The following is a 25,817-nucleotide window of genomic DNA, read 5'->3' as shown; positions in this document are numbered from 1 at the left end:
ACATTAATTCAATATGAAATTACTCCCGCATCTTGTTCTTCCAGGACACCGGGTTACGCTTTCCTTATAATGCGTATAAACAGAGAGAAAGCTAGAAATCAGAAATATTAATTTAGCCCCTATAATTAACCCACTCAATTCGATCTTTGGCCCCACATCACCCCTGACATTACCTCCATTACCGCCAAATTTAAACTCGGTGCATTCATTTAATTCTACCAGGACGCATAACGTTGCTCTTCATGTGTGACTAGACAGTGTGAAACTGCGCGTGTGGCTATACTTTGTTTCTATATCATGCAGAGGGCGCCTCGAACTGGTCAGTCACCGATGAGTTTGTGACTACGCCTCCATCTGACCGTGTGCGAAGTAAGTTGTCAACTAGGCAGATGCAATGTGCTTCACTGGTTTTGGCACGTAAAACCCCAGAAAGAAGAAGAAGAATGTGCTTCATTACCATATTTTTTTGTAACAGGCTTCGTTCCGAAAAAGGATGCATGCCAGGTTTTGTCCGTAGACTTTTTTATATAATGTCGTTACCATCATAGAGTTACTGATACCGGTTGCCATGATTGAGCATGCGCGGAATTTACCTGGTGAGAGCCAGGTAATTTCCGCGCATGCTCAATCATGCATGGTGTCTATACAGGGTGTCTATATATACAGTCTACAGGGTGCCTATACAGTCTATACAGGGTGTCCCATCATGCACCAAGATTTAAAAATATGCAAATGTCACGTAGCTAGACAGAACCAAGGTAATGTCATTTAGCCGTCGCTTAGAGATACTCATATGATTTTTTTGCATTCCGCCCAATTAAATAATTAGTGTTAATTAATCACGTCAGCTTCTCAAATATTATATTTAGATGAAAAGTGCCAAAGAGAAAATTGTATAGCAACAGGAAAAACTCCCAATACAGCTTTCTGTTACTCAATATGTGCACATAAAAGTGTTTTTCCGAGCGGAAAAGAAGCCCGCGAATGCGCGCAAAATTGCCGCGCGACTGGCCACTCGAGGCACTTTGCGTGTAATCGCGGGCTTCTTTCACGCTCCGAAAAACACTTATATGCAGCATGTATTGAGCAACAGAAACCTGTATCGGGAGATTTTCCTGTTGCTATACAATTTCCTCATTGGCACTGAATTTCTCGTTGACAAGCGTGTACCACGTGCACACTCACGTGCACACTCATGCTAACTCGTGCATACTCATGACAAGATTGCAGTGCAGACACAACATGCTAAAGAAATGTATACACACACTGCGTCTGTAGCTTTGGCCAAATTTTTATGTCTTCTATACCCACTCGTTGCTCACATTGGTAGCCGATATAGCGGCTGGCTGAGCCGTGCCTGCTGCGGCCGAGGCCATTCCAAGCGAACACACGTTGATCAGAAGGCGATAAATGGCGGAAGATGTCACGTGATCGAATGTCATGACTGCGTATGGCGGGGCCCATGGGTATGACGCTGCAAAATGTCTATACCGGCTCTTGTTCGTTTTATTCATACGACTCATCAGAAGCAAGACTGAATGTCTGTTCTTTTGATCATCGTTTCAAATACACCGTGCTGTACGGTATACTAGCTGTTTCTTCGCATATGCCTTCGCCCTCGCGCGCACGCAGGCAAGAGCCCCTGGCTAACGCCGTGATCTGCCACTACTCGTTTAACGAGGCTGCCGTCCAAGCCCTAGCGCCGGACGGCCTGTGCGACTACGCCTTCTGCGAGCAATTCTACCTTCCCTTGCACAAGGGTTTCGTCGAAGGGCCGGGCGTGGACCAGGAGACCTTCATGATAGCAGCCAGCAAGCACAGCAAGACGGAATACGGCATAAGCTTTCCCTTCTTGTGAGTAACTCGTCGTTATATGGGGCAGGATGAGAGGAAAGAACGCAAAGAATTTGGCGATCACGATTCTGCTGGACGAGTTGGTATCGAAGCCACCAGACAGGACAGCTCCAGAACACCAGACACCAGATAGGACGTCTGGTGTTCCCTTCTTCTGTACCAGTTTTTTTGCGCTTCAAGTCAAGTATGCAGCCTCAAAAACTCGCCCAAATTTGAGCTCTTATCGAGGAGGCGATGGCTTAGTACGATGCCTGCACATTTGCTACTTTTGAAGGCTCGTACGCAGGAAAAATGTCGCGTTGGCTACCTGGCTACTTTTTGGCCACATTTAAGACCAACATGCCCTGATAAAAACTATCAAGAAATGAGTTCATGATTATGCTCAAATGGTACACTTCGCGGTACTACACCTCTTAAAGCACAAGCAATGAGCACAACCATCATCATGCGCGCTTGTTTGAGGATTTACCATATCAGTACTTTTTTACCATATTGAGGATAAGGTCGTAGTGGTGATTAGGCCTGGACTGGTGACTCAGGAACATTACTCGTTAGGAATTTGTTGTCCTTCCGGAAATGGCTCCTAACGTAAACGCAGCTACTTATAGCCGTATCCTTGCATATATATTTATAGCTGTACTAAATATGTATACTTAAGGAAGGAGCGCCGACAGGACAAGACGCTGGCTTCCAACTTACGTTTTCTTATATGTTACGGCGGGTTTAACGCACAGGGTAACAAAATGGTTAGAGGGAACAGTCGCGCAGTGAATTCTTCGGCTACCATGGGAAGCATGTGTCGTGCATGGATTTGCATATCTTCGTGCTTGTGGTTTCAAACGTTCCTCCAGTGCTATTCTATTACGCTTTATGATTTCTCAATTTCCAGGCAACCATATATTTCTAAGCGCATAAAGGCAATAGCTTTCGGGGCGCATGCGTAATTATCGCGAACTGTTGTATTTCCGACGCAATAGTTTGTCGAAAATGATCTACCTGCAAATTAACAAAGTCGTTTGAAGCCAGAAGGACGAAGCTGGGGCAAATCCACGAATAACCAATCATTCTGATGCTGGCTGAACTTGCAGCTGCGATAGACACTAGTGTCAGAGGTCTCTCCAAAAGACTTTCGTAGAAACTTCTATGGACGTATGTACTTATACCTCGGTGCTGCCGCACACACCGGCACACCGGCGCAGAACATGACGCACAGTATGATACCAAAAGGAACACGACTGTTTACTGGGCTTTCCTAACTTAACGCGCCTGCTTCAGAGACGCTTTCGTATAGCGTGGCATGCGGGGGCAATGCAAGCGAGTGGCAGCAGTCAACAGAAAAAATGGACAAGTTTGCACTCGGTCGTGCAAAGCTTAGGCACAGCAAAACTGTCTATCCTCAAGTCTTACTGGCTGCTACTGCTAGATATTAACTTGGTTGCTGCTAGGTCTTAACTTGGTTTAACTTAACTACGCATGTAGGGAAGGTATTCTCGAGGGATCAGTTTCGGAGGTAGCTTCCCTTTTGGGACATTTCGCGTGACTAGCGCTGGACGCGTCGGCGCCTACGAGCGACAGCGTTCCTGGCACGCCAGAAACGCCGGCAGGCTAACCAAGGTTGGCACAGTGCCAAGAACGCTGTTGATTGCCGACGCCGAACGCGTTGGAGGCTAGCTGCTCGATACCTAGCGAAAGTTGACATGACTAGGCGCAGCCCCTTTTATGACAAACTCCGAGGCCAAGCGCATGTACACTGGGCGAAAGCTGAGCACAATCTACGGGCGGCGCGCAGCAGACGACACACAGGGATGACGTCACGGCGCATGCGCAGTAGCGCGCAGCTAGCGGGAGCTCGGCGGAGCCGTGTCTGTCGGGCGAAGCGAGCGCGCGCCTGCGCAGGCGGTTACTAAGCAACGCGAGTTGACGGCATCGCTGCTGTTTCGGCGCATGCGCCGCTAGGCGAGGTTGGGCCAGATGGTGCGCAGCTGTGGCTTGGTTGTTGCTAGGCAACGGCACGGAGTTTTCTGTGGACTTCGGACGTTTCTTCTCCATCTTTCACAGCTTCGCTCTTAGAAACAACATCAAGTTGAGGCGGGTCGGAACAAGTGCAACTTTAATTACAATTACAGCTTTGATGGGACACTAAAGGGAAATATTGGGTTGAACTGCATCTGCAAATAAGGTTTCTGCAATGGCAATACGCCCACTCCTATCACCAGAGCAGACGTGTCAAGCCAGGAACGACACAAAAGGATAGACCAGTGGCGACGCCGCCCTGAAATTTCTGCACTAGCTCGCTGTGTCGCCATGAATTTTGGCTGATTATACTCGGCTCTATTTAATCGCTTATTGGTGAGAAAAAAGAACGAAACATTGCATTCTAAGGTAACCGTGGGCACAACTTAGAACATTTCGAAACATTTTCCTGCGCCGAGGCAACCCGAAATGCGAGAAAATGCCTTAAAATTTGTGACATCACACTGACGTACAAGCGCCGAGTTTTGGGCGCGAAATTCAATAAAGGGAAGTTTGGTCATCATATTCGCCAGTAATAATCAGCCACTTCTCCCATAGCTGATAAAAATAGACCTTTGAAACGATATTTTATCAATGAACGCGTAAATTCGCCTAGTGTTGCTCATTGTAATGTCCCTTTAAAAGACTGTGCGTTAGGTGAGAGAAGTGACAACCAAGGTCTGAGAGGGTGGGGGAGGAGGTGAGGAGGTAGAGTAGGGAAGGGCCGCTATATGGTGCGTTATCTCTTCTGTTCTCCGTATTTTACATTCGCCTCGTATAGTTAAAGGAATAATATGACATGATATTGTCGCGAAGAACGTATGCCGCGGCCGACCTTGAGGAATCCCGAAACGGGTTTGAACGAGTGTGTGCACGTGTAGCACGGTCGCTCCACGCGCGGCTGTATCGGCAAGGGGGGGGGGGGGGGGAGGTTCATTAGGCATGACCAAATTTGTTGTTCACGGTCTATTGTTGCGACCATGTCTGAGTGGTCGCGAAAACTCTGGCCCCTATTGGAGCACGACGGCTTGCCTGATTGGCTAGAATTGGCGATTGGTGCAGAGGCTTGCGTCTCCCACGGGTCCGCGGGCCCCTTGAATGCTGTAGAAACACATTTAAGGAAGGGGTTTTGAGTATTTTGGAGAGAGCAAGGACACAGCAGCCCACGGCGCCACTTCACCACGGGAGACCAGGCGGGTCAGGCAGGCCGTCGACGATCGGTATGACATCGTTTCATGTATAATATGTGTGTGTACAGTTTTAAGGAACCAAGTTAATGCCAAGTTAAATAAATCTAGTTTCTTCAAATGTTACATCGCGTTGTTGTCGTACCTGCCGATCTGTACTTGCCGCTGCCAGAGCTCATTCCCCCTTCATCGTCGTCTCCCCGGTGAGCTGATGCGTCCGAAAACTAACTGGTGCGTCACTTCGCTACAACATTTACAACTTTCATTTTTTTGGTGGTGACTGAAGGCCATATATCTCAAAGCTCGAATAGACTTTCTACGGACCTCTTTCGTTTTCGTTCCCTAGGAGGTGTATATGTCATGACGTCATGATGGAGAAGGTGGTCGCGTGGGAGAAAGAGCATTGTGACGTTTTGGCACTCGCTTGCTTGTCAGCCATGCTGCTACTCACACGCACGCACATGCAGGCAAACACACTATGGGTGACTAGGTTTTTAAGGAAATAAATGTGAAGTGATGCGAAATATATATTTTTCTTTTTTTGTATAACGATAAAAAAAAACAAAAAAAAAACGTTTAACTCTGCTTGCCTCTTTATTTGTAGATTATTTTTTTCCGATTACATTTCTTCATTCACGTTCGCCGCCAAAATAGTTGTAAAAGTGAATCCGCGAATTGAATAAAAGATGTAACGAAGCCTTAAAGACATGATGCCTTTGAATGAAAATTTTGGTGTAATGAGCACTCTTGAAGTTGTCGCAGCCGTTCTTTTTTTAGCCTCCAAACTAGTTCCGCATTCGGGTTCGCAGATAGGCTTCTAACAGCGAATAGCAAAGGAGCCCTTTGTTTTTTTTTTTGTTTTTTTTTGTGCATGGAATGAGTGATAAAATTTTATCGTCAGAACACGTGATTGTGCTTTTGTTTAGAGACAGTCGGATAAAAAAAATTGCGTGACGATTGCAGCCTACGCAGTGACCGGCCGGTTGCTGAGCAAGACAATGAGCAGAGATAGTTGCAATGAACCACTTTTCGCGATCCCCTGGTGCCGCGGCGCCCTTACGCATATTCATGCGGCGCTTTTCACGTACTACGAGCAAAGCTGGGGAAATGATTATGCAGGACACAGCGCTCTGAAAACGACTGTTTTACGACGCAATAACAGCTTTCCCATCGGAACCCACGCCCTTAATTGAAAAATGAAGTAGTTGCCTAATTATTATCTTCTGTGATTGGTTATGCAATGTGTGCAGAAAAATTACACTGGGGGTGAAAGAGGACTGATTACCTAACACTGTAGATCTCATACCTCTATAACGTATCAGTGTTCCTTACCAGCATGCATAATGTAAGCTGGGACCCCCTGCATAAACTCCGTCAAGGAAAGCAGTTGTGGTCATGATGATCGAAGACAAGTTCTCTTGTCATAATGTTGATCACTCCAAGTGTCCATTTGCCTGCACCGTCGTGCCTTTTATAATATATATATATATATATATATATATATATATATATATATATATATATATATATATATATATATTGACACGTGTACTTGTTTATTTTTCTTCGGTGACCGCTTTCACCGGCTAACAAACGTTAAACGTTCTTCGTGTTAAACTTTTCTCTCAAACGTTCCGGTATTCTTCGTCACTACGACGTGAAAAAATACACACGTTGTTTTCAGGGCCATCAGTATGGTCCGCTATGACCTGTCTAGCGAGGCGGCCCCTACGAGCGTGTCTCGGTACTGGGCCATGCGCTTCTACCACTACGGCTTCGTCACCATGGATCTCGGACGGAGTTCCAAGGAGCTGAAACACGTCCTCGTGATCTTGAAAGTGAGAAGAAATAAATCTCATTTGTACAAAAAACAATGAAATCTTATTTGAGATATAACTTAATTAGTATACTAATAAATTATTTAGTAGTTTAACTATCCACACCTGAAACTTCGCTCCAGAATATCAAAAGCAAGCTCCCTGCAATATATCAGCATTTTCAGGCACCAAACTCTTGCACCCGCCTTGGTGGCTCAGTAAGCTAAGGCGTTGCGCCCCTGAGCGCAAGGTCGCGGGATCGAATCTCGCGGCCGCGGCAGCCGCATATCGATGGAGGCGAAATGCAAAAACGCCCGTGTGCTTGCGTTGTAGTGCACGTTAAAGAACCCCAGGTGGTAAAAATTAATCCCGAGCCCTCCACTACGGCGTGCCTCGTAATCAGAACTGGTTTTGGCACGTAAAACCCTAGAAAGAAGAAGAAAAAGGCACCAAACTCAGAGTAGCCCATAGAGTCTACGTTGGACATTGCAGGGTTAAATCTGCTTAGTTCTCAAATTAATGGAAACATCAACTGCGCGGCTAATATCAGTGTAACACTGAACAAGGCATCTGAAAAAATAAGACACTGAATGATTTATAGAGTTTTATATCTTAATGTAGGACTGTGCGCAAGTGCATAGCGCTGAAGGGCTCTGGATTTGACTTGACCTCCTGCAGCTCTTGAAGGCGGAGGGGAACTTTGCAAGACGAATGTGTTCATATTGTTGTGATTGCGACCACCTTGGCTGGCATAGCAAGGATGGTTGCTACGTGCTCGATCGAGTGCTGGCTTCCCCATATCTCGCAGTGCGGTTCGTGAGTCCAACCAGTTCCCCGGTGCCCGCAGCGCGCCTGTAGCTTCCTGCAGGACTCTGCTCCATCGCTAGCCTCTTATCTTAGTCGCGCATTTGTAACGTCTGACGCGCAGCTCAAGCTCGCGCGTGTCTGGCGCTACGACAATGGCGATCACTTGACGGTGGTGCAGCCGCTACGTATACAGTAAACTTATAGTGGCTTATACCGCTTAATTTAGGTTAACGATCCCCTGTGAAACAAAGCAGAGTCCTTTAATGAAGAAGTAAATATTCGGTTAGGAAACAAACAAGGTCATCAGAATCCGGAGACGCTGTTTGGTTGGCGGGGTTTAACGTCCCGAAGTAACTGGAGGTGCTAGGAGAGGCGTCGTACTGGAAAGCGGGGATAAACTTGGCAACCTAGAGTACGAGTGATGAATGTCTCAAAAGAACGAAGGAGGCGGATGTAGGGTACTACACAATAGCCGTTCAAAAATATGGAACTGCGTCGGTCTCGCGAAGCAGGGGCATCACTGTGGACAATCTTCGGACACGTCTAGGGCCGAAGGTCCTTTTTAGCGATAGTGCGGAACACCTTCGCAGTCCTCGTCATCAGCGGGGGTAAAGCCCGTGACCTCGTGCTAAGCAGGTCACAGCCACGGGTACATTCGCTCGATCACTAACGCGCGTACACACACACACACGCACACACACACACACACACACACACACACACACACACACACACACACACACACACACACACACACACACACACACACACACACACACACACACACACACACACACACACACACACACACACACACGCACGCACGCACGCACGCACGCACACACACACACACACACACACACACACACACACACACACACACACACACACACACACACGCGCACGCACGCACGCACGCACACTCCCATCCGCACGTTGCGAATGTATACTGACCTTTTTCTCTTGCCGGTGTGTGCAGATGGTCAAGAAACTGGTGGCCCCTCTGGCCAAGCGCGACGGCAGGCCGAGCTACACGGCCATCGCGTGGAACGAGAAAGACACGAGCGCGGTGAAGGGAGCCGTGAAAGTGATGAGGTACGCGGGGCACGCAGGGTGTCGGGCTCGAGCTTGCCTGTGAGGGTTTGTATACTACGACGTGTCGGGCTGAGGCACCCGTGCAGGCAGGTCGTCTCAGCCCGAAGTCCAAGAATGAGGCGACCCGAGGCGCTCGGTGTTTAGTGACAGCTAAGGAAAGCCATAGTAGGGGAATTCATGTACTTTTCGTGGACGGGAATATTGTCATCCACCCAAATGATAACATAAAACCGATATAGAATTTCCATAAAGAAAGCTCCGCAGTTGAAAAAATCCTTCTAGTCCGGGGATCGAACGTAGGCCCAACACCCTTCCGTGGCAGTCGCTCTACTTTCTGAGATAACAAGAAGGCTAGCAGATCACAGAGTGAGGCCGAATTTATCGACAACTGCGATAACAGGGACACAGAACATGGCAAGATATTCTGGTGGATGACAATTTTCTCTTTCATGGATCTTACGCCACCTTGTGGGCTTCCGCAGAACTGTTCTGCCACATTATTCTTTTTTATTTATTAAACTGCAATTACTAAGAATGGAACGATTGTTAAGTTTGCGGTGATCTTTATATTCTTGCAAATAAAAAAAAGTTAATTAAAGTAGAAGAATAAACAACTTTTGCCGCCGATGGTAGCTCCCGCATCACATTTGCGGCATCCGTCCTCTTTGTTGGATATTCATCTGCGTTTATTCAAGGAGGTTTTTGTTTAGAAAAAATAACCTCCTTGCGTGTATGTCTTATCTTGCCCTGTGAGCGCTAGCCTAAACCATCTGCGGTCATGGTAGCATATCTAGAATATAATTTAAACCACAGGCGTTGTGCTATAGCGCATGGTGGCGTGGCGGAAGTTGCTCTTCCCATTATTCGGCTACTAGTGTCTTTCGCTTTCGAAAATTATTTATCTGCAGCTGAAAACAGCGCAGAGGTAGCCCGTTAAACTTGAGTCACCTGAGACCACATTAATCATACACCAACCACGCTGCGGCTCGCTACATGAATTTTCGCACGGTTCGCCACACCACATAAAGTGAGGAGTGCAGAAAACAGCCGAAAACGGGGTTTTAAAATTTTCGTTCAGCACCCAATTGATACAAGCACTTCAAAATTTACCTGCAAACTTTGTGAGTGAATTAGTTTTCTTTTTTTTATATAACCGTGAAAATAGGCATACAGCCTGTTTGGGCGGTTCTAACAGCATCACTGTAAAAACAGCTTTAACAGCTTCACGGTAAAAACGTAGGCGACAAATACAAAGCCATCAGCTACAAGGTTGTCCATGAAGGTAAATTCACGCAGCCAAAATGCCTTTGGGGATGATGTTTGAGTTGATAGGTCGTCATGAAGGAAATAGAGGTTTCAGCCACGACTGTGCGACAAATAATGCAGTGCAGCAGGACACATATTAACCGGAGCTCCTCTCCAGTTATATAGTATGAGTTCAAGCTCAACGCGTACTGCAAAGTTGGAAGCACGGTGTGCTTGTGTTGGCAGTCTGGTTCCTGCATAAAAGATAGGGGTTGCTGATAAACATCCGAAAATGTTAAGGCACATCCAAAACTATCTTGGGTACTGTATTCGTTTTATTTATCTTTCTTCTCGCAGTAAAATAAAGTTTTTTTTTTGTTCCAGCACACGAATGTTGTCATTGATTTTGTGAGATCAAGCTGCCTTTCTTCGTGTTTCAAAAGAAACGTTTAAGTGGTATCTCGCGCTTGCGCAGCCAAACCTACATGCAGCTGACACATAGATAATGAACTCTCTAATGGCAGGAATGTTCGCAACAAACATATGTGAAACATGTCTGGTACCACTTGCTAGCTTGCCTGTACTATAGGAGCCATGCCTGCTACAGCGTTTTTCTTTAATGTCCATTAAACAATTTGATACACAAATTACTCCTCTGTTGGATTGCGATTCTTCGTTTTGTATTGCAATAAAACATTCCATTTACCTGTGCATACTTGTAAGTTTCATTTTGAAAGCCCTTTCATGGTTGTCCACTTCCTCATTGAGGTTGGCTGTTCATATAGTCTACCGGGTGTTCAAAATTAAGCTTTACGGAATTTTTAAATATCGCCTGTGGCAGGTAGCATAATTCTTATCATTGAGCTGGTTATTCTACGAGGCTAACATTAGTAGTACGATAAATCGAAACACATATTCAACTAATTAACAAAAACTGACTAATGAACTTCTTAGTTAATTAGATTACGACACATATTACAATTACGAATTGTAGCCGGTGAGTTACTAAGACGCATCCGCTTGAAGTGAACTTCCAGGATGACACCAGTTTCCAGATGTTATTTCCTAAAGCGTGGGACGAAATACATGGGCCTTCCAGTTACTTTTGTGCTTTAATGTATAAAACAGCATTTTGGGGAAAATAAAGTCAGTGGACCAACACTGCATTTTTACGGCGAGTTTGATGGCGCATATCTCCAAACTGGTGTCATTCTGGAAATTCGTTCCAAGTGGATACGCCTGACAAGCTCAGCTGCGACAATTCGTAAATTGCATTATGTGTCGTACAGTAATTAACTAAGAAGTCAATTGGTTAATTTTTGTGTAATAGTTAAATATGTGTTTCGATTTCTCGTGCTACTAATGTTCGCCTCATCGAATAACGCAGCTCAATGCTAAAAATTATGCTACCTGCCACTGGCGATTTCTAAAAATTCCGTAAAACTTAACAATAAACACCTTGTAGACAGTTTGCGCATACGTCATCGCAGACGCCATCTTTGGGTACTAGCAGGTCGAGAAGCGGCGTAATCAAGAAACATGACAGCATGACAGCACAACAGGCGCGTCTTGCGTCGAACGTCAGACCGATAACAGTGATAAACCGGTGAAAAACAGTCACCGTCAAAAATCAAAATAGTGTGCGCATGATAATAGGGTGCAAAGATGTCATCGTAGCCGCCATGATTAGGTACTAGAGCAGTGAGAGCTGCCTCCGTGACGTCACATGAAAACTATCTTATCAAGACTCACGCACTTTTTGCTTATCACTTTCAATGTCACCGACTGCACACCTCCGAGTGCGAAATTACAGTACCTTTTTTGTTTTTTCCCCGATCACCCGTTGCAAAATACAAAGGAAAATTACGAAACGTAAAAAGAATGCACCTGCTCTTTGATAGACAAGGTCACCGTGGTGCGGTACGCTTTGACGTTCTTCGTTTAGCGTTGTCAATGACTATCTACCCGAGTACAAGCACTTAGGCGGGACAAATGCTGGCGCATGCGCAGATAGATACGCATTCAGCAATCTAACACGCAGATAACGCGCCTGCTAATGCCAGGATTTTTCGAAATCATGTGTCCTTTCCGGTGGCTCGAAGCCCACAGCGTTTGCCAAGTCTCTGGCACCGTGCTTGAATTGATTCAGCGAAGGATCAGCGACGAGAAACACGTGTACGCACTGCAAAATGGCCATGGTTGTTTTGGAGCACTTACACGAAGAACATCCGAATGCAGCTGATCAACAGGCTCATGCACAGAAAATGACTGATAACGGCACAAGCTGGCGGTCCTGTTGACAGCACGGCAGTTTTGTCTCGGCGCCGCAGTAGAAAACGCTGTTGCCGAAGCGTTCCAGGGGATTTTAGGCGGCCCGTAAAACGTCGCCTTTAAGAATGCGTAGATCGTTATGGAAAGAAAAGCTGCTGAGGCAACTGGCATATATTGGGAAACGTCGACGATGCGAGCGACAGATCGCATGGCAGCCATGTTTACGCTAAAGGGGCCCTAGAGGAGCAATTCAAGGTAGCTGCGGCGTTAGCTTGGGATTCTCGAGTGAAACACTCGATACGTCTTCGACTCGCGGAGCGTTTGGAGTTGAGGTTGATCCGTGAAATAGAAAACCGCCCTCAAGGAGTGTTTCTAGTAGAGAGTCGAGTCGAGGAGCATTTGTGAATACGAGAGTCTCACACTGCTCATTGTATTTCGCCAGCTATCGCGTTACTGCCTTGCGTTACGGCTGAAACGGTTTCTTTTTTTTCTATTTAGAAGATCAGTACCTTCATTTTACGCAAAAAAAGAAGAAAAACAAAGAAAAAGGAAAGAAAACAAAAGAAAAGAAAAATGAAGATGAATGTGTCACATCAGTTCTCCTGAAGCGCGAGTGAATAGAAATAGTACGGTTAACTGTATTAGTAAATCACACTTAGGGGGGGGGGGGGGATAGCATCACGACCGCTGTAACTGTGAGGGGTGTCTTGGCAAACCAGAAAATACGCAAAAAAATGTGGTTGATCCCTCTTATATAGGAATCGGTATAGAACACGAAAGTGAAACGTGTCTTCACAGAAGTAGTGTAATGTTTATTGCACATTGATATATAATGTCTATTGGTGTTTTGTGGCTAAAGCGCCCTTAGGCGTTGATGCACCCACGCTGACGCCTGGTGGCACGTCTCCTCCATCACGACTACCAACGTCGATGACCATGAGCAACCGTCGTGCATATGGAAGCTGCACTACGCTGCACACGCTAGCACAACGCGAAAGACGAAGCACGTAACTGACACACTAATACAACGCGCAAGACAAAGCACGTAACTGAATCGTCACCGAGTCAAATCAGCGCGTACAGCGCGTCGTAATTGCAGCCTCCGCGATCAACTTCAGAAACATTTTCAGAGCTAATTGCGGAGGCCACGCTCCGCTGTGCTGAGTACGGTGAACGCCACCTAGGTGGCGTTGGTAGTGCTTCTTGATGCCAGCGTCCCTTCGAATGCTGGCATCGAGGCGTCGGAGTGCTGAGACCACCGAAGCGTTCACTGTCGGTGCGCGTTAGTGTCATAATGCAGTACTTCTCTTTTCTGCTCGTAGGCGGCGGCACCGCCCCGAGCAAGAGCGCGGGTACACGGAGGAGTGTTAGATATATAAGGCGCGTCTGTGTAGCTCTCTGCAAATGCGTTTGTGGCGCAATGGGTTAAACGCTCGGCGATCTATCGTCGCGGACCGAGAGGTCGTGGGTTCGATTTACAAATTTTGCATGTTTGTGGAACTTTTTCTTCTGGTTTCTTTCTTTGTATTATGTTCGTGTACATTGTAAGAACATCATTCCGTATTTCCGTATGACGTATTTCCGTGACGGAAATACGTCAGTGAAGTCTTGGTGGACCCCGGCATAAAACACTTTCGTGTTAAAAAAAAAGTCGGGTGGCGACGCTACGCTGTCGTTCCTGCTCCTAGTTCGCCGTGACGCCATGGACTTTTATAGCGGTTACTCCGGCGTGGTTCATTGTTTATCGGCAGATAAGCTGTGCATCGAATTCTAGAGGAACCAAAGGCCAACCATGCTATAGTTTCTAGATTGTTTATCCGTTCTATAATGGCCAATACGAATAAATACATGAGCAATAAATACGACCAATAAACGTGCCAATGCGAGCAAGTATGTTGAGATTCGTGCCATCAAATACCAGGTGGTAAAATCAGCGTCGTGCTTTTTAAAGCAAACGATTATCCACATCCGAAAGATAGAAGGACGCAGTGTTACTAGCGTTATCCCATTGGTTGCGGCCGCTCACCTTCTGTTATGACGAGAGCCGCTCCTGTATAGATCAATGTCGTCTGTGCCGCTGATGACCAACGGATCTCGCTGGCGAGGCACCCCAGAGCAGATGACGGACAGAGGCGGGGTCGCGGTTGCATCGTCAGAGTGGGTGACCACTCCATTGCGCGAGGGCTAGTCAACCGCGCCGGAGACACTGGAGACGACTTGGACACCAGGGACAATCTGACTACTTATAACGATCTCGTTAAGGCATTTTACCTTAGTCGCCGAACGTTCCCCCCACCTCACCCCAAGTTCAGCCGGGCGCAGGCTACCACCCTGCGTCTGCTACAAACAAATACGTACCCTTCACCCGCCCGCAGTGGCGCACCGACGGGGGGGGGGGGGGGGGGGGATTCGGGGGTTGTAACCCCCCCCCTCCCCCCCCTGAGGCCGACTTAACCCCCCTCTTTTGTTTAACCCCTTGTCTTTCCTTAGGCATTTGAGTGCTGCAACTAAGATGTAAGACGCGCAATCGTCTGCAAACTCGCAAAAAGCGCATTTTTTGACAATTTCCTTTGAAGAAATCGAAATTAGTGCTGTTTAGATGGTATTGGCAAACTGTCACCCCCCCCCCTCCCCCCTGGCAGAGATCCTGGGTGCGCAACTGCCCGCCCGCCTCCACCTTATATTCCCTGAAGTTTACAATACCCCCAACTGCCGATGCTGCGACACTCACCCGGCTACGCTTCCGTATATGCTGTGGGAGTGCCCAGCACAGTACACACACATTAACACCACGACCCTCTCGTCGAGGTTGCGTGAGGCTCTGCGGAGCTCCGCCCTCGACGACCAAACCTGGGCGACCCAGCACGCCCGTGAGGCGGCGGCGAGGCAAGCCCTCGATGTCCCCTCATGGGAGGCTTAGGCCCGGCCATCTTAAAGTGCGGGTTCCGCAATAAAAGTTTATTCCTCCTGCTTTTACCAGTATTGTATAGCGTTGACGGTGAATAACTAAATGCTGCCAAAACTTTGAGTTAAGGCTCTCTATAGGGCGAACTCCGTGCCCAGAAAGGCTAACAGCACTCAAATCAACGGCAGTGGCAGCACAGTTGAGGTCATCCAATCTGACTTCACGGGTCCAAATCTGGCCGCTATTTATGTATGTGTCATCGTACATTTTATCGCTGGTGATCGCGTCCATTCGAGAATGTACAACAGTATTTGCGTCGCGCACGCTGAATGATTATACAAGAAGACTCTTTCGCTGAAGAATCAGTGACAACATTCAAGAAATTTCGGATACACTAGGTGCGTCTTGCCACGAGCGAAAGGAGTTTTATTTACAAGCACTTCTTTGAGGGTGGCCTTGAATGCGGACCAGGTGGTAAAATCAGCGTCGTGCTTTTTGAACCAAACGATCATTCACATCCGAAAGATAGAAGGACGCAGTGTTAGTAGCGTTATCCCATTGGTTGCGGCCGCTCACCTTCTCTTATGACGAGAGCCACTCCTGTATAGATCAATGTCGTCTGTGCCGCTGATGACCAATGGATCTCGATCGCTGGCGAGGCACCCCAGAGCAGATGACAGACATAGGCGGGATTGTGGTTGCATCGTCAAGCATAAGGGCTGCAGCTTACGGGCGTGGAGTTTGTCGATTCAATCTTGACATTTGACGCAGCTCCTCCACCAATCGACGGAAGGTTTATTTACAAGGAATATGCTGCTAGAACAGCCACTTCGGGCAGCGCACGGTAACCTAACTTCAGCGTAGTGTTGGAAGCGTTGGAGATGCTTCTGCTGCGTTTGGTGTTCTTCACTCTTCGTACAATAAAGTTTATTCATTCATTCATTCTTCACACGAGCAACAACTTGATAATGGCGATACTCCGGTGAAAATGGATGCCGCCAACAATTAAACAACGGCGCATGGCAGTCTAATTCAGAGTTCACCTACTAATGTCCTTGCCCTTTAAAACGTTTAGATCGTCGTTGACTCTTGTGCAACACGCATTCTTTTGCAGAGAGGTGCTGATGCCCGACTTCATCATCGTACATGGGCATCGTGTATATCTTGGGCAAAATCCCTCGCCAGAACGAGTGTCCGCGCCCACCAATATATTTGTCGAGAAGGACGCCAGCAATATTGTGCAGACGCTTGTAAGTTTTCGTATCCACTCTCACGAGAGAATTTAGTGAATGCTTTTTTTCAACTCGGAGTTTTCTTTTATTCTTGACTGCGTACACGTGGGCGCTTTTCTTGTCTGTCACTCTGGTTGCCACCAGAAAAAAACAGGCGTCATTCTTTTTTTCTTCTTTTTTTGCTGGATCATGGTGGTTGAATAAGAAACGTGGCAAAGCTGCGCCGATACCTCAAAGAACAAAGCGCTCCGCGTTACACGCGGCCTCCAATATTTCGCCAGCGCTCCACCGGTGCAATCTCAGAGGCGACGCGTTAAGGCACGGTTGCACTAGTGGAAAAACGCGCGCTATGCGCCGGTGGCGCATTGCGCCACCGGCGCACTGAGCTTTCTTTTACAATGACAGCTCAGTGTCCTTGTAAAGCAGCGCGAAGCGAGTGAGAGGACGGCAAAAGAGGAGGTGGGGCGAAGACAAGCGCTGTTTAGAAAGGAGGAGTGCATAAGCACCTAGTTGTGAGGGCCCGAGAAACTAGAAATAAACTGCAGTAAGGTGGGAGACCGGGCCAGTTGGATAATTGTCCTGCCGCTATAGCCGCTGCTGTAGCTCAGTGGCTATGGCCTCGCGGTGCTGAGTTCGGATTGTGGGTTTGATCCCGGCCGCTGTGGCCGCAATGCGATGGAGGCAGGGTGCAAAAAGGCGCTAGTATCCCGTGCATTGGGTGCACGTTAACAGCTGGTCAAATACATCGGGAGTTCCTTACTACGGCATGCTTGATAATCAGATCGTGGTTTTGGCACGTGGTACAGCAGAATTACATTTTTAAGCTTTTTCCTGCCTCCGAAAGAATGGGAATGGGTCTGGGAGCGATCTTTTGCAGCGTGTTGCTCGCTGAATACCGAGGACACCAATGGGGAGAGCACGATTCAGTCACGTGGCCACAACAAGGACATAGGGCGAGAAAAACTGCTTCGACAAGCTATCCCTAACTGTTCAGCGAAATACTGCAAAGTGCTTCTCTGTGCCTAAAGGAGGCTGCGCATTTCCGGAGAATAACGATGGGTTAAAAGCCAAATGTCAACAAAATTGTACTTGACTATAGCATTAAATAGAAATGAGTAGCATATATAGTACTATTGAAGCAATAGTGGTCAAGCTGCAGGGCTAGTAGTTGCCTAATGTTCTTATGAACAGCCCGTAAACAGCACACCAGGAGACGACGCGTGCACCCAGTGGTTAGCGGATATGGCACAAATCCCACACAATGGCCTCTGAGATTTCCAGCACACCGTGGGCTTAGCCTAATCTCGGAGGTGATGTCGAAGAGCGACGCTGGTTGCCAAATTTGTGGCTTTACGTAATTTCCAGCTTAACGATAATGGTGGCGCGATAATTTTTTTGTCGGTTTCGGTATCAGAGACATCGATGTTTTGGAGTTTCTCGTGACGCATTTTGCACGGAGGCTATCTATCTACGTTATAGTCAACTGTAGTCTTCTGTGCCGTCCAGAATTGTGTTGCGATTGCTATTCGAGAGGCGCGAGCATGGCGCTACATGATCCATATTCCTTATTTTACCACTGAATGAAATTTTGAGGTTTGAAGTGCCAGAATCACGATCTGATTATGACGCACGCTGTAGTGGAAGACTCCGGAATAATTTTCACCACCTGCGGTTCTTTGACGTGCACCTAAATCTAGCGTTCTTGCATTTCATTCCCATCGAAATGCGACCACCGTGGCTGGGTATCGAACCCACGACGTCGTGCTTATATCAGTGCTACACCATAGCCACTAAGCCACCCCGGCGGGTCGTTTTACCACTGTGAGTTGGACACTTTAAAAGAGCGATTGCCTTCTATATTCACCGAAATGGAGACCAAAAGAATTCAAAGCGCATCTTGTCGCCACCAGCTGGAGTGGTTGCAAGTTCTGGTCGAGCTCACGCTTTGTGCTCTCACGGGTCGCTGGTCGTTATTTACGATTGCCCAGCTCATGGCACAGCTTCACTAAGGAACTATGGGTATCTTATGCTAAACGATGTGATTTGATAATTTCTTACCGCGAAATGCGGATTTATTGCCTTCGTTCTTTAGAGCAGGACGCAGCAGATATCCAAAAAGAAATAGCGTGACGGCAATTGCCACCACCCGTGCTGGCTGAAATGAGGTACTTGTATTTATTACATGTCTGCCCATCCGGTCGTACGTGGAAGTCGAGGAAAAAGGTAGATGAGGCGCGCTTGCGTACGCGGGATGTCGCATACGTGCTCTCTAGGAACATCCCTAGTGAAACCCTGGGCTCTCGAGTTGGCCTGTCTAGCTTGCCTACAGCGGCTGGTCTTTCTCAAATGGGATTTTATTTGTTTTCTATGAGCTCATCGCTTTTTCACGCATTGTTCGCCGTCGAAAGGAATGACGGAACTATTTGTGGCGCTCCTTGTTGCAGGGCCAGGCGGTCAAGTCCTTGAGGGAGCTGTCGCGCATGCGCATTCCTGCTGCGCTAGCGCTCTCCGTGTCGATGTCGGCCTATGCGTACAACCTCAAAAACGTGGGTGAGCTTCCGGATGGCGCTGCCGCGATGTTCCAAGAGGCAAATTACAGCAGCGTGCTACCGTTTGTGGCCTACGAACACGTAAGTACGAACACTACGCGGCAAAAGAAGCATCGCAAGAGAGCCGGGAAATCGCGGACTGTATAGGTTAGTACAGTCGGTGCGAGGGAATATACTTGTATGCTATACCTACCGGATTTCACTAATGGAGTCTCGAAGCTGTCAGCTTGCGAATATAGGATTGCATGTTATCCAGCATGGTCTCGGTTGTGCACATTCTTGCAGTACGACAACGAACAAAATGAATCAGATGTGTGCCGCGATCGCTTTAGCGGTGAAATGCGCCAAAACCTAAGTAAAATACAAACAAAACCAGGCAGGTCTTGAGGAAACCACTCATATTTCCCCAGCATGGTTTCATTAGAACGTTGTTGCCCGAAATATGCGCGAAGTACGTTCCGTATGGTTGGCATTTCATTCGAACGATCATAGCTTAATTGATATACGTCGAATCTCGCATTCGATCAGTCATATGTAGAGCTTAGAATGGCTAAAAATACAGAAGGAGTGGGTGGTACAGAACGCCGACGGTCGTCCTGGATCTCAGCGTGAATGTCTTGTGTTTTCACGCTGTTATAGAAATAATCATTTTAAAACAACGAGTCAAAGCGTCTTGCCAGTTGCGTTGCCTTCTCCCAATGTTGCAAGAATGACGATCGCTGAACCTGACGAAGTGTTGCGTGGATATGGTCAACAAAAGCGACGTGGCGTATATATATTGCAGAGCCATGCAATTACGCGTTTGGAGATATAGGGGCTCTTCGAGAAACGCATCAATGTTTCCAGCATTCGAGTAAAACACCGAGAACTTGATGGAATTACAATAGGGGTGTGCGAATAGTGATTATTGAGGCCGTATCGAATACGAATCGAACAGTGCCAGAAGCGAATCGAATATCGAATACTTTTCGAATATTGAACAGCCGTTATCACAAAATATAAAACGACATCCCAGTATTCTTAAAGTTAGCAAGTTTCTCTCATTGCGTAGTACGTTATGAAGCGTTGTTAATTAAAAGCACAAAGGAGTATTAGGATCAAACAAGTAGTTTCTTCATGTGCACAGGACTCTTCAGAGAGCGCGAATGATTGCTGTATTGCCTGTAAAGTCTGGCTACTTCAGCGACATAGCCTGCTGCACTACGCAAGCTCTCATGTTTTATGTCTGTACTATGCCCGCGACGGGATAACTTCCCATACTTGTGCCCCAGTCTTACGTTTATTTGGGCGCAATTGACGTTCTGAAAAATGAGAAAAGTATTCGAAAAATATCCGCATTTACAAATAGTGAATATTCGATTCGAAGAGCGAATCGAATAGGATACTATTCGATTCGTTATTCGAAAGTTTTGAATATTCGCGCGCCCCTAAATTACAATAAGGAGTAAGGAGCTTCGGCGGCTGCGTGCCGATGCTTTTGGCACAATGCCTGAAAACAGCAGCTTGAGTGCCTGATTGCGGAACAAGTCATTTCTTAAAATTTCAAACTTAAGTCGTTCATGGGTTTGCACGAACCTTTTAGTCCAAGAATCTGAGGGTGCTTTTCAGGGTTCAGCATAATGATTTATATCGAAGAATACAAGCCCTACTTATGTAGTTTACGTTTTCTCTCTCTCTCTTTTTTTATGTCTTCGGTCAACCTTTACCACAGGCTGTCACCACATGTATTGCTTCTGGTCTTTACGGACGGTGTTGTTTCTTTCATGACGGTAATAATTTTAACTTTGCTGCAGGTTTGTGGCTACCCAGGAGATTTTTTCTTCTATAGAGAGCGATACAACTCGACGTACCACGTGAGGTACCGATACAACCAAGACGGGCGTCTCTTGTTCTGGGACACAGAAGGAAGCCTCCGGGAAAAGGTGAGGGTATTTCGCGGGATGGATCTCTGTGACATGGTGAGGGTTCGTGTGTTCCAGAGTAAGCGAGGGCGTGGTAATGCATAGGAAAAAAAAAAACAATATGCACGGTATGCGCATGTTGTCCGCGTTTTGCCAAACATTTTGCGACGTATACTTCGCACATACCGAAGCATATATATTAGTTTTCGTGGCATGCCATGTTAGTTCGTGTCCCGGCTGAAAACGGCCGTCCTCGTTAGATGATCGCGAAGCTAAGCATAAAGAATCAGGTGTGAGGATCAGTGGGAAATAATTTAGCAACCTGCTCTTTGCAGATGACGTCCTGTAACACTAGAGATGACTTGCAACAAATGATCCAAGACATTAGCCCACAAAGCCTAAGGGCAGATTTGAGGATTGATGCGCAATAGGGTAAGGTGATATCATGCAGGGTGTCCTATCTATCATGCACCAAGGTTTAAATGTACGCAAATGCCACGTAGCTGGATAGAACCAAGGCAATGTTGTTTGCCGTCGCTTGGAGATAATCATATTATTTCTCGCATTCCGCCTAATTACATAATTAGTCTTTAAAAATAAATTAATAGACTTCTCAAATATTGTAATTACGGGGAAATGTGTCAATGAGAAAATGGTAGAGCAATATGAAAAACTCCCGATACAGCTTAATGTTGTTCAATACGTGCTACATAAAAGTGTTCTTCCGAGCATGCATGAAGCCCGCGAACACACGCAAAGTACCTCGAGTGGCCAGTCGCGCGGCAATTTTGCATGTATTCGCGGGCTTCTTTCACGCTCGGAAAAAAAAAAAAACAACTCATATGTAGCACGTATTAAGCAACACAAAGCTGTATCGGGAGATTTTCATGTTGCTCTACAATTTTCTCATTGACACCTTTCCACGTAATTATAACACTTGAGAAGTCGATTGATTATTCATGACGAATTATGTAATTAGGCGGAATGTAAGAAATAGTCTGAGTATCTCCACGCGAGGGCAAACAACATTACCTTGGTTCTGAGCAGCCGCGTGACATTTGCATATTTTTAAATCTTGGTGCATGATAGTTGGGACACCCTGTAAAGTCCTCGCAATAAGCATCTTGTGATTTCGTGAACGTAACTCTGTCGATGAGTTACATTTGCGTACACACAACTCTGACGTGGTGAGTTTTCTGGGTTTTGCGACGCCGCGTGACATTCAAGGTGCAGCCCGAAAACGTTTAACCATTAGAGAAGCGCCAGTGGCGAGAAAAGTGTAGAATCAGAAATAATTAGTTTTCTTTTTATAATCATGCATAATCAGTGTTTACACGCCATAGTGCATAGGGAGTTTTCACGCTTTTCGTGATGTCGCGTGACAGACAGGCGGCGAAGGGAGGGGGGGGGGGCGAAAAATGTTCGACTAATCGTGGAGGGCTAGTGATAGAATTGGAACAGAAGCAGATTGAAATAGTTTGAAACATAATTGAATAGACCGAGGGCTATTCTCAGGGCCTTGATTGCGACCGCCGCCATTTACCAGAGGCGTCAGCTCATATATTTTGCGTCTGCAACAGGAGTGCTGGAGCGCCGAGTGAATGGCACGCGAAGTCGTGTCCCGAGTGCGAAACCTGTTTAGCAGCGTTAGAGTACAAAACTTGGCATACGGTGGCATACGACCACTCGCGAGTCTGTCCCCAAGTGTAGGCATTGTTCGGCACCATCTTAGTCCCGCAAAAACTTCATTATCGACAAGCAAAATGAACTCGGTGGGCCACTTCCAATGAATTATATTATCAACCATCGTTTGCAGGGGCTAACGTACGTGTGCATAATTAGTGAGACGTTTACTGTTTTTTCGGAGATCTCGTAGCTTGTGCGGTTTCTTTCTTGCAGCTACATCGCTGAAGCTTATAAGACAGATGATATTTGATGCGTGAAATGCTCATATTTGAAATGTGCTTTAGACCTCTCAGGTACGTTTTGCAAATCTAAGCCAATGACACTGTTTATTTTTCTGCAGCTGTGTAGAATCAAGCGGAACAGTACTGACGTCCAGTACACTGTGGCGGCGTACGACTTGGACTGGGATGACCATGACGATACCTGTTCGTTCGCCAACTGGTTCGGCGCGTACAGCAGGGTGAAGATGGTGCGCGTGCTCAGCGAGTTCTTCCACTACGGCTTCCACACTAAAGAAGACGAGATAGACTGCTTGGTGATCGGTGACGAGTTTTAGGGTTGGGGTCCCCTATTTAGATCTGCGAGCAACCTGTCAGCGATGCAACGGCAGCGCGCGCTCTCACACCTGTGCTGTGCGCGGAAAACATAACTGGGCTGTTCTTGCACGGATTCTTTGCAATTCATTGACGCCCTCATAGCATCTATCATTCTGTTGCCACCTTTCTGAAAGTTTTTAAATTTGTTTTTGTGCTATTAATGCAATGGCTTCATAGTCGACGCGTGGAAGTGAAATCCGCACGATCATGTAGTTTTCCCCCGACATAAAGAGTGTTCTGATGAAGTTCCTTACGATGGCGTGTGATCACGGACAGAAAGAGAAATAGAGAAAAGCGTGAGTGAGAGGGCGAGACTGAGGTAGAGGTGGCAAAGGAGTTGTGAAAGAATGCGCAGAGCGCAGATAGTTTCATAAAAGGTAAAAACCTTACGCACCCGAGAGGAAATGTTCCGCTCATATATATGTGTTCAAGGGCCCCTCAGTAGGCTCAACTGCAAATTTCGGCTACCCATGATGATGATGATTTTTATATGCATACTCTTGAAGCGGGGCGAGGAAAAATAGCCACCTAGCCTGCTTGATTTAATCAGATTTTACTACATCTATCGCTACAAGCATTTTGCCTATCATGATTTCGATCTTAACTTTCTTTTTGAAAACCTCTATCACTGTACTGTACCATTACCCAGAGTTGCAATGACTTCAATCTCTTCCCTGTTTTTCTTCCACCAATACTCTACCTTCTCTTATCGTGACTGCTGACCGGTGAACCCTTGCATAGTCTTTGAATCCCAACACCTTTGAAGGTGGACACTCCCACGGGTCTCGCTGGGTGAATACCTTGGCATTCCATTACGATGTGCCTGTGGCGCATATTTGCTCCGGTATGTTTTTGTCCTCAGGCAGCCTGCTCAGGCTTCAAATAGCAAGGCACTCCCGTTTTCGTTATCATACAGATTTTCCATCCTGATTTTTTCACTGTCATTTCTGTAAATCTCCATGGTACTTTTTGTTTCCATCATTTCCATCCACTTTACCGCCTCTATTTTTCTCACCTTCTTTTTTATGACTCTTGGTAGTACATTTACACTTTCAATTACCTTGTACTTGGTTGACAACTTTCTTCACCTCTTCCTCCATTCCGTCTCCACACTTTTGAGGCACTAATACTTATGCAATTTAGCCGGCCATTTTTTTCATCCATGTACCTTATATAGTCTTCAATACTAATCTTGCTCTGCGCTTCTCACGCTTCAAAAGAATCCCAACTCAGGTCACATTGCTCTGCCTCATTTGTGGTTCTACCGTGAGCCCCCCAAACTCAGTCGGCCCACCGACCGCATGGTTAATCTCCAACTCTGACAAGATTTCTGATTTATAGCACAGAATTGCATTTGCGCAAGTTAGCGCCGGAGCCAAATGCCACTTTTCAAAGCTCCTCGCACCAGCTCGTATTTATTTTAGCCCCAAAGGCTGCTTATGCTTCATTATTGCTGCACTACGCTTCCCTAGGATATTTAGTCCATCTTGGTGCTGTCATGCTTCATTATTGCTGCACTACGCTTCCCTAGGATATTTAGTCCATCTTGGTGGACCCTTCAGTAGGTCTTTCATTCGTTTATCTATACATCCAGGCACTTACATTGCTTGACAATGGGTATGGCTTGTTGTTGAACTGATACCCCATCATTACTCGTCTCTTAATTAAAAATCATAATTCCCGGTTTTTCTGTGTTAAACTTCAGGCCTAGGTTTGCCGCTGCGTTCCACAGATATTCGCAACTGTCTGCCAATATCTTGCGTTGTCCGCTAGTAGCACTACGTCGTCCGCATGCATCAGTCCGGGGATCTTCGGTTGCACCAGTTTCCATTATGCATTCAGGATAAATCAAACACGATTCACTCTTTTCCAGTCGTATACCCTTAACATAAAGCGTGAACAACACAAAGCGTGAACATTAAGCGGACACAAGGACACCTTTATTTCAGTCCTCCTCGAATTCCCATAACTTGTTGCATTTGCGGCCTTCCCATATGATTTGTACTGGGTTGTCCCTATATATCTCCCTCAACAGCCCCACGAAATTGTCATCTATGGCCTCGTACTTGAGAATATCCCATAGCAATTTCTGGTCTACGTTGTCGTAAGATTTTTTAATATGTAGGAATTCTATACATAGAGGTCTTTTGGGAGCTACTGAAGTCTCTACGCACCGAGTTAGTACAAACGTATTATCCTCTAAGCGTCTGCCTGGCATGGATTCATTGCGTTGTTCCACAAGTATGTAGTTTTTCTCTACCCGCTTTGATAACTCTAATTTTATGGCTTGTATTTCCATTCTATATATCAACGACGTTACTGTAACTGGCCTGTCCGAGCTCATCTTATCGTTATCACTTTTGCCCTTCTAGATATAGTGCACCCTGTTTTCACGCCAGGCAAATTCAATTTTCTTTGTTTTAATCCCTTGGCTCCACGGGCTAATCAGCAGTGCCCTGCTCTTTGGACCCAGCTGTTTGATTAGCTGTATTAGAATTTCATTGGGTCCTGCGGCCGTGTTATTGGGGACATTTTCTTTTCCATTTTTCCAGTAAAAGCTTTCTACGCCAAATTTTGATCTGTTAGGCTTCTCTGTTCCTGAGTCTGTTTGCGTCTGGACTTACGATCTTTTCCTTGCGCAAGTTATCTCTAATAACGT

The 25,817-nt window shown here is 46.5% G+C and overlaps 1 protein-coding gene across 1 annotated transcript; it reads left to right on the top strand.

Moving 5' to 3' along the window:
- The first annotated feature begins 1,606 nt into the window (after positions 1-1,606).
- Positions 1,607-23,425, top strand: LOC119452446 (uncharacterized). The gene is made up of 7 exons (XM_037714595.2): positions 1,607-1,854; positions 6,739-6,892; positions 8,658-8,773; positions 16,309-16,444; positions 18,871-19,056; positions 20,769-20,897; positions 22,903-23,425. The coding sequence occupies exons 1-7, from the start codon at positions 1,607-1,609 to the stop codon at positions 23,116-23,118; spliced, it is 1,185 nt and encodes a 394-aa protein (XP_037570523.2). The 3' UTR covers positions 23,119-23,425.
- The last annotated feature ends 2,392 nt before the right edge of the window (positions 23,426-25,817 follow it).

Source organism: Dermacentor silvarum, chromosome 5, assembly GCF_013339745.2.
Source record: "Dermacentor silvarum isolate Dsil-2018 chromosome 5, BIME_Dsil_1.4, whole genome shotgun sequence".
Taxonomy (NCBI): Eukaryota; Metazoa; Arthropoda; class Arachnida; order Ixodida; family Ixodidae; genus Dermacentor; species Dermacentor silvarum.
The sequence above is the reverse complement of the archived record's forward strand: the minus strand, read 5'-3'. Positions and strand labels throughout refer to the sequence as shown.